Below are 15132 nucleotides of genomic sequence, written 5' to 3'. Positions count from 1 at the left end.
AAGGAGTCAAGAGGGCTAAAAGGGGTCATGAAAAGTCACTGGCAACCAGGATTAAGGAAAATCCCAAAGCCTTTTATACATATGTAAAAAGCAAGAGGGGAGCCAGGGAAAGGATAGGCCCACTCAGGGACAGAGGTGGGAATCTGTGTGTGGAAACAGAAGAAATGGGAGAGATACTAAATGAATACTTCTCATCAGTATTCACCAAAGAGAAGGACTTAGCGGTCGATTTGCCTAGGGAAGAGTGTGTAGATAGCCTGGATCATGTTGAGATCAAAAAAGAGGAGGTGTTAGGCGTCTTGAAGAATATTAAGGTGGATAAGTCCCCAGGGCCAGATGGGATCTACCCCAGAGTACTGAGGGAGGCAAGGGAGGAGATTGCTGGGGCCTTGACAGAAATCTTTGTATCCTCACTGGCTGCAGGTGAGGTCCCAGAGGACTGGAGAATGGCCAATGTTGTTCCATTGTTTAAGAAGGGTAGCAGGGATAATCCAGGAAATTACAGGCCGGTGAGCCTTACGTCAGTGGTAGGGAAATTATTGGAGAAGATTCTTCGTGACAGGATTTACTACCATTTGGAAGCAAATGGGCATATTAGTGAGAGGCAGCATGGTTTTGTGAAGGGGAGGTCGTGTCTCACTAACTTGATCGAGTTTTTCGAGGAAGTGACAAAGATGATCGACGATGAAAGGGCAGTGGCTGTTATATACATGGATTTCAGTAAGGCCTTTGACAAGGTCCCTCATGGCAGACTAGTACAGAAGGTAAAGTCGCACGGGATCAGAGGTGAGCTGGCAGGATGGATACAGAATTGGCTTGGTCATAGAAGACAGAGGGTAGCAGTGGAAGGGTGCTTTTCTGAATGGAGAGCTGTGACTAGTGGAGTTCCGCAGGGATCAGTGCTGGGACCTTTGCTGTTTGTAGTATACATAAATGATTTGGAGGAAAATGTAACTGGGCTAATTAGTAAGTTTGCAGACGACACTAAGGTTGGAGGAGTTGCAGATATGAAGAGGATTGTCAAAGGATACAACGGGATATAGATCGGTTGGAGACTTGGGCAGAGAAATGGCAGATGGAGTTTAATCCGGACAAATGCGAGGTAGTGCATTTTGGAAGGTTTAATACAGGCAGGAATTATACAGTAAATGGTAGAACCCTTAAGTGCATCGACGGGCAGAGGGATCTGGGTGTACAGGTCCACAGGTCACTGAAAGTGGCAACGCAGGTGGATAAGGTAGTCAGGAAGGCATATGGCATGCTTGCCTTCATTGGCAGGCGTATTGACTATACAAGCTGGGAAGTCATGCTGCAGCTGTATAGAACCTTGGTTAGGCCACACTTGGAATATTGCGTGCAATTCTGGTCACCGCACTACCAGAAGGATATGGAGGCGTTGGAGAGGGGGATATGGAGGTGTTGGAGAGGGTGCAGAGGAGGTTTACCAGAATGCTGCCTGGTCTGGAGGTTATTAGCTTTGAGGAGAGGTTGGAGAAACTCGGATTGTTCTCACTAGAACGACGGAGATTGAGGGGCGACTTGATAGAAGTTTACAAAATTATGAATGGCATGGACAGAGTAGATAATCAGAAGCTTTTTCCCAGGGTGGAAGAGTCAATTACTAGGGGACATAGATTTAAGGTTAGAGGAGAAAACTATAAAGGTAAAAACAAAAAGCTAAAAGCTACTGCGGATGCTGGAAATCCAAAACAAAATAAAAACAGAATTACCTGGAAAAACTCAGCAAGTCTGGCAGCATCGGCGGAGAAGAAATCAGTCAACGTTTCGAGCCCTCATGGCCCTTCAGCAGAACTGAAGCATAGTTTCAACAAGGGAGAAATATAAATTTATATTTCTCCCTTGTTGAAACTATGCTTCAGTTCTGCTGAAGGGCCATGAGGGCTCGAAACGTTGACTGATTTCTTCTCCGCCGATGCTGCCAGACTTGCTGAGTTTTTCCAGGTAATTCTGTTTTTAAACTATAAAGGTGATGTGCGGGGCAATTTTTTTACGCAGAGGGTAGTGAGTGTCTGGAATTCGCTGCCAGAGGAAGTGGTGGAAGCAGGTACAATAGTGGTGTTTAAGAGGCAGCTTGACAAATACATGAATAGGATGGGAATAGAGGGATATGGACCCCGGAAGTGCAAAATGTTTTAGTTGACAGGCAATATGATCGGCGCAGGCTTGGAGAGCCGAAGGGCCTGTTCCTGTGCTGTACTTTTCTTTGTTCTTTGTAATGACGCAAGGATAGATAGGAAAGCATGTTGTGAGGAGGATACAAAGAGTCTGTAAAGAAATATAGATTGATGAAGTGAGTGGGAAAAAATTTAGCAGATGGAGTACAATGTGGGAAAATGAGAGGGTGTCCACTTTGGGAGGAAGAATAGAAAAGCGGAATATTATTTAAATTGAGACAGACTGCAGAGTGCTGTAGTACAGAGGGATCTGGGTATTCTTGTAAATGAATCTCAAAGTTGGCCTGAAGGTACAGCAAGTAATTAGGAAGGCAAATGGAATATTGGTCTTTATTGCAGGGAAAGTATGTGAAGTTTTATAAAAGTAGGGAAGTTTTGCTACAACCATACAGCATATTGGTGAGATCACACCTTGTACAGTTTTGGTCATCTCACTTAAGACGGGGGATACACTTGCATTAGAAGCAGTTCGGAGAAGGTTCACTTGGCTGACTCCTGGGATGAAAGGGTTTTTCTTATGATGAAACGTTGACTGGGTTGGGCCTAAACTAGTTGGAATAGAAGAATAAGGGGTGAACTTATAGAGACATATGAGATTCTAAGGGGGCTTGACAAGTTAGATGCTGAGAGAATGCTCCCCCTTGTGGGGGAATCTAGAACTAGGGAGCTCAGGTTAAAACTAAGGGTCCCCTATTTAAGACGCAGATGATGAGAAATTTCTTTTCTCGCAGGGTCATTAGTCTTTGGAATTTTCTTCCATAGAAAGCAGTGAAGGCTGGGTCATAGAATATATTCAGGGCTGAGCTAGACAGATTTTTGATATATAAGGAAGTCCAGAGTTATGGGAGGCAGGTAGGAAAATTGAGTTAAGGCCACAATCAGATCATCCATGACCTTATTGAATGGTGGAGCAAGCTCGATGGGCCTAATAGCCAACTCCTACTTTTATTTCTTATGATCATAGTTTTTAGTGGGTTATTTAATAAAGTTAACTGTTGTTAATGTGTTTTTTGTTTTCAGACCTGTTGGCTCCAAACTAATTTATTGACTTTTATTTTAAATGCAGGTGGTAGGGTCTCTCCTGGTGAGAAGTGCAGGACAATCCTTGACATTAATCTTATATCTACCTTGGATGGTGAGTTAAAAGATCCTATAGTTGGACCTTAAATGAAAATTCCGAAGATATTTTTGCTTTAAATACTTCCATTGATTGACTAGTTTAAAAATAAATGTAAATGTGTGCCTAGGCACCCAGTTAAATGAATCCCAGGTTTTATTATCCTATAAAAGTAAATTGATTTGCCATAAATGATTAGTTTGCCATGGCAGCCTAGGTTGGCTTGAGCAAAGGACTGATGATAACTAAAAGCACAGGAAGATTAGTGGTTAGGATTTTAAGAGATCTGATGCTTTGGAATTTCATCATCAGTTAAAAGTTCTGCTTAAGTTGGATATGGCTGCAGGATTTACTGTAGGAATCCAATGCAGCTAGTTTTAAAACCATAACTGAAGCAATTTGGAATTTTTATGTGTACTTTTATACCCAATAGGCAGATTTTGTAGTTAAGGAAGAGCAGGATAGTGGTCTTAAATATTATGAAAGGGCTTTATAGGGTAGATGCAGAGAAAATGTTGCCAATTGTAGGGGAATACCAAAACTTTGGGCCAATAATAGTAACTAATAGGGAATTCAGAAGAAACCTTTTACCCAAAGACTGGTGAGAAAGTAAAACTTGCTACCACAAGGCGTAGTTGAGATGAAAGCACAGATGGAGTTAAGGAGAGGCCAGATAAACACATGAGGCAGAAAGGAATGGAAGCTTATGCTGATGAGGTTAGACAAAGAGGCTCATGTGGAACATCGGAACAGGAGTAGGTCATTCAGCTTGTCCAGCCTAATCTGCCATTCAATTAGATCATGGCTGATCATTACCTCAACGCCACTTTCCCGCACTATCTCCATATTCCAGAAATCTATAGATTTTTGTCTTAAACATGCTCAATGACTGAGCTTCCACAGCCCTCTGGGGTAGAGAATTCCAAAGATTCACCACTCTCTCTAATTGAAGAAATTCCTCCTCATCTCATGGCCTATCCTTATCCTGAGATTATGTTCCCTGGTTTTAGACTCACCAGCCAAGGGAAACATCTTATCCCATTCACCCTGTCACACCCTGTAAGGATTTTGCAAGTTTCGATGCGGTCACCCCTCATTCTTCAAAACTCTTAAGGAATACAGACCTGGTCTCCTCAATCTCTCCTCAAGACAACCTGCCATCCCAGGGATTAATGTGGTGAACCTCCATTGCAATCCCTCTATGAAAAGTATATTCTTCTTTAAATAAGGGGACCAAACACTCTGCACAATATTCCGGGTGAGGTCTCACCAAGGCTCTTAACTGCAGCAAGACATCCTTACTCCTGTACTCATACCCTCATTATGAAGGCCAACATACCATTTGCCTTCCTAATTGCTTGCTGCATCTGCATGCTAATTTTAGTGACTCATGAACAAAGACACCCGGGTCCCTTTGGACACCAGCCCTTCCCAATCTTTCATCATTTAAGAAATATTCTGCCTTTCTGTTTTTTCTACCAAAGTGAATAATTTCACACTTATTAACATTATATTCCATCTGCCATGTTCTAGCTCATTCAGTTAGCCTGTCCAAGTCCTCTTGAAGCCTCCTTGCATCCTCCTCACAACTTACATTCCCATCCAACAAAAACAAAAATAGCTGGAAAAACTCAGCAGGTCTGACAGCATCTGTGGAGAGGAAGACAGAGTTAACGTTTCGAGAACTGGTTCTGATGGAGAGCTTTACGGAATCGAAACGTTAACTTTGTCTTCCTCTCCACGGATGCTGTCAGACCTGCTGAGTTTTTCCAGCTATTTTTGTTTTTGTTTCAGATATCCAGCACCTGCAGTATTTTGCTTTTACATTCCCATCCAGTTTGGTATTATCAGCAAATTTAAAAATATTACATTTGGTCCCCGCATCCAAATCATTTATATAGATTGTGAACAGCTGTGGACCTAGCACTGATCCTTGCAGAACCCCACTAGTAACGGCCTGTCATTCTGATAATGATCAGTTGATTCCTGCTCTCTGCTTTCTGCCTGTTAACCAATTCTCAATCCATAGCAGTATATTACCCCAATCCCATGTGCTCGAATTTTATTTACTAACCTCCTGTGTGGGACCTTAACAAAAGCCTTCTGAAAATCCAAATACACCACATCCACTGGTTCTCCTTCATCTATGCTACAAGGGCATTCCTCAAAAAACTCCAAGTTTGTCAAACATGATTTTCCGTTCATAAATCTATGTTGACTCTGCCCAATTTTAGCATTATTTTCTAAATGTTCAGTTATCACATCCTTTATAATAGATTCATATAGAGCATAAACATCATATAGACATGTTGGTCAGAATGTCCTGTTTCTGTGCTATACATCCTATACAAATAAAACATTGAAGAAAGATAAATATCATAAATGCTCAAAGAGCACAGAATCATCTCCTAGATGGCAACCTACCACCTCCAGCAGAAATTTATATATTACTAGCTGTTCAATCTTTAAACTATTACAAAGCAAAATTTGGAAGTTCATCAGCAATCCAGATTTACTTCCAACCTGTGTAGTTCAGGGGGGGAAAAATTAACAAATAAGTTAATCCAGTTAACAAATTTTATGAAAGTTCTTTGTGCTGTTAATCTTGGTTTTAAAACTAAACAGAGAATTTCCAGTCAAATCTGCATTAAAAATGTTCCCTGAAATAACACCCATTTTTAATTTTTTGATTTTATTCTTCAGAGGGTGAGGCTCCGTTACATTCAAAGCTTGTTCATGAGCTGATTATGACATACTGGGAGAGTCAAGGCAGCTGGCATAAGATATACACAAATGAATCGCAGCTCCCCATGGTATGGATAAAAGTTCTGACTGGAGTTTATTGCACAATCATTCCTTTTGTCATGTAATCACAATTGCCCCCACCGCCCCCATCACAGATGATCTTCATTGTTCTTTCCTCTTCCACCACGACTTGATTTCCCTGGTTTTGTATTTACAAATGAACTTGAGTATTGACTACTAATAAACTGATAAATCCTAACTTCTTTCGGTTCTGACAAAAGGTTGTTGAAATGTTAACTCTTTTTCTCTCTCCATAGATTCTGCCAGCATTTTCTGTTGTTTCAGATTTCCAGCATCCATAGCGTTTTGCTTTTGTTCTACAATTAATTCGCTGCTTCTTGGCACTACCACCACTATTGCTTCCATTTTTGAGGGACAGGAAGCAAGTGGGTAGGATTCTGCGACAAATCACAAAGTGGAGCAATCTGTTAATTGTAATTGCAAAGGGCCGTTAGTTGAAATTATGGTCTGGCCTTATTTTTTTACCTTCATTGGGTGCATTTTCCCAGTTCTTGGACAGGCTTGTCGACATAGTACTCTGCTGTTGGTTTGCAATTTGCCATAGGAGAAGGAAAAATCTTGCCCTTGGCATGTTGGTGCGGAAGCACGCCTGATATCAGCTGACCAGAGTAACATGTTGGCAGGCATAGTGATGTCTGTGACTGAACTGTCTTCTGGTGGGGCTGGACATAGTGAGAGGCCACAGAAGGGCTTACTGGAGTTCATATGTATATTGATTAATTTACAAATTTTGAGACTTTTTTTATGCGGGTGGTTTTCTTCTGGTATACTCCAGAAGAAGCAGTGGCAGAATCTTGGATTATCTACAAATCAAGTGAATAAATACTAAATGTTTCTTAAAATATATGGAGAAAGGACATGGAATAGGACATGGACTAGTTGGCTATGGCACAATGGGCCAAATGGTCATTTCCAGTGCTATAACATTTGGTGATTCTGAAGTTTCTCAAATGCTATATATATATGATTTTGTTCGATTTGTTAATTGCTCAAGTTAAAAACCAGAACCTTGAACTTGGTTTCTCAGTTAAACAAACATTTTGAGTTGTAAACTGTAATTTAGGTGTAAAGTCTTGTTTGTAATCCAGTTTGATCAAGAACAGATTGCCTTATTCAGACTTTTTTTTCTCCAGTTATGTGTTACAAAACCTTGACCAGCAAGACATAGTGGGAACTGTCTGATTCACAGTATAATATACAGATTGAAACTATAATCTGCAGTGTTACTGTTAGATTACTGATCTGTCTTCAGTCTTTTGTGTGTTTTAATACAGTTCATGGCCCATAGCTCTTGACCTCTTCTAGACATGTAAGGGATGATGTATTCTGGTAAATTGAAAGGCTTGAGCAGTCCTTTCTGGTTTGGATAACATTCCAAATCTCTCTTTACCATTCCAGCTCTTGCTTGATGTCTCCCTGGTGGTGGGTCGATGTCGGTTGCTTGGGGATGAATTGGAATATTTGCTGAACTGGGGATCAAAATTTGACATTCTGAAGACTGAGATTCAACAAATGGAGTAAGTGTAGTGGTAACAAACTGCTTGTAATTATCTGGTCATAGAATCGCTGGGAGAGTGGGAATGTAAGAGCCCAGATTTTGAAGCGTGTGTAACCTTTCTCTTCTCTATCCTCAACCCGCCCTTTCCAAAGTAACCAGGCATTGTACTTATATCTGCAGCTCCAAAATTTAATGTGATTACTTTGTGTCCATGTGCAGTCTCAGTCTACCTTTGACATTATATGTGGGTCAGGGTTCGTATTCCCAGGTTGAGCTTTGTTCTAACTCTTGTCCCCTTGACCAACCACACCAGGCAAAAACAGTATCCAAAAGATAAATTGGAGCTAAGAGAAGCATTTGAGAGCTTGACAGGCATTCAGCAACAAAAAAGCCTTGTGTATCCATTTGTGGTTCCGTTCTTATCTACCTAATGGTAGCCAGGGAATCATTTGCATTGGCTTCTCTTCCTGATCTGGCATCATCACTTTTGTTCCCCAAAGATCTATACTTGGCCCCCTCCAACTTCTCATCTATAAGACATAAGCTGCCCTTGATGAGTTTATCTGAAGACAGTGTTCATTTTCATATCTACGCTGATGGCAGCCTGCTCTACCTCACCACCATCACTCTCAACTCCTCCACTGTTGTTATTATTATTATTATCGTTGCTTATGCAAAATCCTGTACTGGATGAACAAAAATTTCCTCCAAATAAATATTGGGAATGCAGAAGCCATTGTTTTTGGTCCCTGCACCAAACTCTATTCCCTAGCTACCTACTCCATCCCTCTCCCTGGCAACAGTCTGAGATTAAGCCAGACTGTTTGCAACCTTGGCGTCACACTTGATCCTGAGATGAGCTTCTGACCTTGTACTCATGCCATCATTAAGACTGCCTATTTCCATCTCCATAACATTGCCTGACTTGGGCCCTGTCACAGCTCATCTGCTGCTGAAACCCTGATTTGTTTCTTTGTTACCTCTACTCATCTATCCCAGCACACTCCTGGCTGATCTCACATTCTACCCTCCGTTAACTTGAGGTCATCAAAAAACTTTGCTGCCTGAGCCTTAACTTGCAGTGAGTCCTGTCCCTCTATCACTCCCACACTCACTGACCTATATTGGCTCCAGGTCAAGCAACGTCTTGACTTTAAAATCCTGATCCTTGATGTAAAATCCCTCCGTGGCCATGGCCCTCCCTATCTCTATAGCCTGCTCCAGCCTCACAACCCTCTTGAGATATCTGCACTCCTCTAATTCTGGCCTCTTTGCATTCCCAATTATGATTGCTCCACCATTGGTGACTAGGCCTGAAGTTCTGGAATTCCCTCCCGACAACTCTCTCCTAACTTTCCCCTTTTAAGACACTCCTTAAAACCAATCTTTTGACCAAGGTTTTGGTCATCTGACATAATACCTCCTTATGTGGCTTGCTGTCATACTTTGTTTTTTTTCAATGTTCCTGTGAAGCACCTTGGGATGTTCATTGTGCTAAAGGCGTTATAAATTTAGGTTGTTGTATCAGCCCTGGTTCCCATTTGCCTCCTTAAATACATAAATCACCCTGAAACTTGAGTTTACTGTTAAGGAGTTGGTCACAGTTCTGTATGATGATTTGAATGTCTGTCTTTGCTGCAGTTGCATTGGTCTCACTCCATGATCATTATTTTTTTTTTGCAGCGTGAAGTATCTTTTCTCGAGTTACGATGCATTGTCGAAATTTGAGCTTACATTTCATTTCAAGCCAAGCTATCCATGGTGCCCTCTGCAGTTCACGTTTAACTCTTGGTTCGGAAACATCAGGTGGGTCCAAGGGTCCATGTACCCTGGATAAATTTCTTAAAGCTCTTGGCCCTGCTCCAGAATAGTGTCACCTCTCAAATAGAACTAAAAACGTGGAGTAGGAAAGCAGCTCTTGGAGGAAGGTTGCCTACACTTTCCACAGGATTGAGGGAGAGCATCAATAGTGTTGATGCACAAGGCCTGAAAATTTTCTTATCCAGCTCTACATGGAATACAGTTCCGCAGGTACTGACACCCAGATAATACTATGACTAGTCTTGATGGTAAATCTTTGGCTGCTTATTTAACCATGTAGAGCATCACAGCAAAGCTTGGTCTTGTCCTCGCTTAACATCAATACGTGCATGTTCATCCTGGGGTAAATTCCAATCAAGAGCAGGGCACTTACTTTAATTCTTTCCCCCTTATACCACTCACCCCCACCCCCCTCCAATTCACAATACCTGACTCTGAAAGGACTTGTAATCCAATAGAAATTTGACACACTGACCACAGACCAAGGATCAAACCCTGAATGTGTCTTAGCTGGATAAGATCACTGAGCTATCAGGGTTGCATCTCATAGTCATTATTCAACAGTGGGGAGACTTTTCAGGCTACGTAAAGGTTGAGAACTTTATTGCTGAGTACAACTCTAACCACACCAGCATATGTACATTGCACGCTTTGCACCAGAAGGTCACTTTTTAAAAAAAAAAAATGCTCAGAAGTGGGAATCTTGACTGATTTCACCACGGGTACATTTAGATTGTTTATAGTCCCTGTACTATTGTTCCAATTGGGGACCTCCTGGAATGTATGGCTCAATGATGCATATGCCTGTATGTTCTAGGTCTGTATGACAATGGCAATGGTGATAAAAGGTTCCACATATCAAATTATCGGATCTTACCCAGTGTATCAGATCAGTCAATATTTTCTGACTCAGCATCTCCTGCTGGAAAGCGCACTCAGGAACATAATTGAGTTTTGTGGTTTTTGTGTGCCTCCTGTAGTTAATTAGCCTCCTGCATTCACTGTCCCATCTCCCAAATAAAAATGGTCAATTTGTTTGAGGTATTGCAAGGTGGCTGGAAACTGTGGAACTGTAGTCTAGCAGAGTTAGTACCTTAAGAGAGGAGGGTATAAAGAGAAAACATGACCAAGCAATGATCTTTTAATTTCTGCAGTTCTTGTAAATAGTGTTGTAAACATTCTAATGTTTAATTGGGAGCACAATTAATTGGGAGCACAACCTCTTATGAAAGGGGCAGATTGGAATTTAAATGATTAAGTATGATAGATAAACAATGGCAAACATGTAAGGAAATATTTGCCAGAATTTTACGCCCCATAGGCTTGCGTGCACCCGACCTGTCTGAAATAGCGTGAGATGACAGCGAGCGAGCGTCCCGACATCATCACGCACTTGCACGATATCCCACTCTGGCTTGCACGGCAATTGGAAGCGCGCCCACCAACGATTAAGCGGGCAATTAAGCCCATTAAGGAGGCGATTGAAAGCAATTTTTTTTTGTGGCCCATCCACTTATATGGTTGGCAGATGGGCCAATCGGCCAGGCGTCCTTTACATTTTTGCTCAAACCCAGATCCAGGGCGGGATGAAATCTCCATGGGAAAATAAAATAAAAAGATATCTAGGGACTTTTTTTTTTATGAGGTATGCTTTCAGGTGCTTAATTGTGCTGTATGGACATATTTTGTAGCATTTTTGTTGTTTTGTTTATTCTGTGGAGATCTGCAGCTCCCTGAGGCAGCTGTCTGCCTTCAGGGAGCTCAGTGGAAGCACTCACCAGCACCCGTGGTGACGTTGGCACCTGCCCTCTCCCCGCCCCAACCGGGAGTTTTGAGCCTTTCTCAGCATGCGTTTCACACTGGCTGGCCAATTAATGGCTCGTCAGTGTGAAATTGCGGTCAGGGACCCGTTTACTGTCCACTCCTGGGCCCACCAATCGTGCATACCCAACGAGCGAAAAATTCAGGCCAATGATTTTGAATGGTATATCCCATTGAGGAATGAAAGCTCCACAGGAAAATCCATCCATCCATGGTTAACTAAAGAGTAAAAGAATAGTATTCGATTAAAAGAAGAGGTTTTTAAGCCACTGCGATGGTTGCTGCAGCTGCAGTCATGGCAACTGCCACTACTATAGCAACTGTAGCTGCCCTGCAGGAGAAGTAAAACCAGGGGATGAATCATACAAACCAGTAAGGAGTCACATTCAATTTTTGAATGGTCACAGGAGTGGCCATTTTGAATGGCCACAATACACTGACTGAACAATATGGGGAGGATGATTCATGCAATGGACCACAGACACAATAACACCTTTTAATGTAATGTGACATCCCAAAGCGTTACACAGGAGCAATAAAATAGTAGAGATGTGGTGAAATATATACTGATTAAGAGGGGTGGAACCGGTGAAGCTGGATAGAAGACCAGCGGAAGGTGGAGGCAAAGGAGAGATGGCAAAAGATGTCATAAACAAAGGTCAAAGAGTTGTTAATGGTGGTGGTACTGGCTAAATGAGATGCTAATGGTGACATTAAGAAAGCAAAATGTGATAATGGCAGGACCAGGGTCTGGAAAGTGACAGATGGCCCTAGTGGGGGTGGGGCGGGGGGAGGGGACGATGGTGGGAAGAAAGAACGAAAGAACTAAAAGCTGGGGATAAAACAATGAATGAGAATGGAAATAAATTTTTAAAATAATGAAAATGTGGAAAAAAATTAATAAAAATTTAAAAAATGAAAATGGAAAAAAGGGGGATGAAAAAGGGGGGTCGGGATGGAGGAGAGAGTTCATGGTCTGAAGTTGTTGAACTCGATGTTAAGTCCGAAAGGCTGTAAAGTGCCTAATCGGAAGGTGAAGTGCTGTTCCTCCAGTTTGTATTGGGCTGGAACATTGCAGCAGGCCAAGGACGGACATGTGGGCATGAGAGCAGGATGGGGTGTTGAAATGGCAAGCGACAGGAAGGTGTGGGTCATGCTTGCGGACAGACGAAGGTGTTCCACAAAGCGGTCACCCAGTCTGCGTTTGGTCTCTTCAATGTAGAGGAGACCACATTGGGAGCAGTGAATGCAGTAGACCAAATTGAGAGAAGTGCAAGTGAAGTGCTGCTTCACTCGAAAGGAGTGTTTAGCCCCTTAGACGGTGAGATAGGGGGAAGTAAAGGGGCAGGTGTTGCACCTTCTGCGATTGCATGGGAAGGTGCTGTGGGAGGGGGTGGGGGTTCTATCCAACTTCACCGGTTCCATCCCCCTTAATCAGTATATATTTCACCACATCTCTACCTCCCTTTAGATCTGAGGAAGAGTAATACGGACTCGAAACGTTATCTCTGTCTGTCTCTCTCCACAGATGCTGTCAGACCTGAGTTTTTCCAACATTTTTTGTTTGCGTTTCAGATTTCCAGCATCTGCAGTATTTTGCCTTTATTATAGCAATAAAATAGTACTGGATGACACTGAGCAACAGAAGGGGCTATTAGGTCAGATGACCAAAAGCTTTAGGTTTTAAGGAGCATCTTGAAGGAAGAAAATGAAGTAGAGGGGAGAAGTGCACAGAGGGCATTCTAGATCTTGGGGCCCAAACAATGTAGGCACGGCCGCCATTGGTGAGTGACTAAAATTGGGGATGCTCAAGAGGCCAGAATTAGAGGAGCTCAGATATCTCGGAGATTTTATGTTTGGAGGAGATTACAGAGAATGGGACAGGTGAGGCCATGGAGGGATTTGAAAACAAGAATGAGAGTTTTAAAATCAAGTTCCCTGTTTCCCCTAGCAGAGAGGTCAATTACCAGGGGGCACAGATTTAGGGTGATTCGTAGAAGGATTAGGAGGGACATGAGGAAAATCTTATTCACCCAGAGGGTGGTGGGTGTTTGGAATTCACTGCTTGATTTGGTGGTGGAGGCAAAAACCCTCAACTCATTTAAAAGGCATCTGGATCTGCACCCAAAGTGCTGTAACCTGCAAGACTACAGATCAGGTACTGGAGGGTGGTATTAAAATCGGTAGCTAGTTTTTTTTCTTCTTTTTTGGTCGGTGCAGACATGATGGGTTGAATGGCCTCTTTCTGTGCTGTAACTTTGCTATGGTTCGATGGTTAAAGTTGCTGAGCAGAAGACGCAAAATCCTTACCGGAAATCATTGGGAATCGGCCTAATGAGAGGGAAGAACTTAAATTAATTAATATCAGTAAAGAAAAAGCAGTGAAGAAATTTAATAGAATTAAAAACCAACACATCCCTTGGCCATCATGACCTACAAATTAGAGTTCTAAAAGAGTTGGCTGTAGAGATGATGAATGCATTGGTTGTGATCTTCCAAAATTTCCTCTGCGGGAATGGTCCCAGCAGATTGGAAGGTAGCAAATCTAACACCGTTATTCAGGAAAGGAGGGAGAGAGAAAATTAAACTACAGGCCAGTTAATCTGACATCAGTCATCAGGAAAATGCTGGAATCCGTGAAGTAAGTGATGACAGGCTACTTGGAAAATCACTCATGTCATCATGATTTGATGAAAGGTAAACTGCATTTGACAGATCCATTAGAGATTCTTGAGGATGTAATGAGCACCGTGGATAAAGAGGAAGCAGTGGATTTTGTATATTTGGATTTTCAAAAGGTAAAGCATAGGGCCACACGAAAGATTGTTACCCAGGATAAGGGCTTATGGATTTGGGCAAGTGACATATTAGCATGGATGGAGGACTGATGAAAGGACAGAAAGCAGGAGCAAGTTAATCATTTTTAGGTAGGCAGGCTGTTAACTAGTAGGGTGCCGCAAAGATCAGTGTTTGAGCTTAAACTGTTAATGACTTGGATGAAGAGACTGAATGTAATGTACCCAGTTGGCTCAAGATAGAAAATTAGGTGGGAAAGTAAGCTGCGGGGAGGACACAGAGGTTGCAAAGGAATATAAAACAGGTTGAGTAAGCGGGCAAGAGGTGGCAGCCAGACTGTAATGTGGGGAAATGAGATCTTTCACTTTGGTAGGAAGAATAGGAAAACAGATTTTTTTTTTTAATGGTGTGAAACTATTAAATGTTGTTCAGAGGAATGTGAGTGTCTTTGAAACAATGTTAACGTACAGGTACAGAAAATAGTTAGGAAGACAAATGGTATGTTGGCCTTTAAGGTAAGGGATTGGAGAGCAAGAGTAAGGACTCTTGCTGCAATTGTACAGGTCTTTGAAACCACACCTGGAGTACTGCATATAGTTTTTGGCCTCTACCTAAGGAAACAACTTGGCATGTTAGAACACTCATAGTAATCTCAAGAATGACTGTCCAGAAGGAAGAACTACAATTGTATCACCTAAGCAATCAAGACTCCAAATTGACATTGCCACCCTGAATGAGATTCGCCTTCCTGGGGAGGGGTGGCTGAAGCGGCAAGCAGAAGGGGATACACCCACAGTAAAGGAAAGGCTGATGGTGACCCTTGTGTTGACGGAGTTGGTTTTGCCATACTTGCATTAGAAGGATGAAAATGTAGATTCCTAGGATGAGATAATTGTCCTATGAGGAGCCCTGAAAGTCCTCAATGGTAGAACAGGTGAAGGAAAATTGTGTTTCTCTCCAGCTACAAAGGTAGAAGAAGGCATGGCAGTCCCAGTCATTGTGGTTTGACACATCACTGAAATCTGACCATCAACTCATCAAGATCATGTGGGCAATGA

The 15132-nt window shown here is 42.2% G+C and overlaps 1 protein-coding gene across 1 annotated transcript in view; it reads left to right on the top strand.

The window, feature by feature from the left end:
• The window catches only part of knl1 (kinetochore scaffold 1), a 126870-nt gene that overhangs the window by 106024 nt on the left and 5714 nt on the right, over nt 1-15132 (top strand). The window contains exons 21-24 of the mRNA XM_078563026.1: nt 3262-3330; nt 6016-6125; nt 7537-7655; nt 9320-9442. Coding sequence (XP_078419152.1) covers nt 3262-3330; nt 6016-6125; nt 7537-7655; nt 9320-9442 — 421 coding nt within the window. The remainder of the gene's footprint in view (nt 1-3261; nt 3331-6015; nt 6126-7536; nt 7656-9319; nt 9443-15132) is intronic.

The sequence above is a fragment of the Cetorhinus maximus genome, chromosome 18, assembly GCF_964194155.1.
Source record: "Cetorhinus maximus chromosome 18, sCetMax3.hap1.1, whole genome shotgun sequence".
NCBI classification, from domain to species: Eukaryota; Metazoa; Chordata; class Chondrichthyes; order Lamniformes; family Cetorhinidae; genus Cetorhinus; species Cetorhinus maximus.
This window is presented reverse-complemented; position numbering and strand designations above follow the sequence as displayed.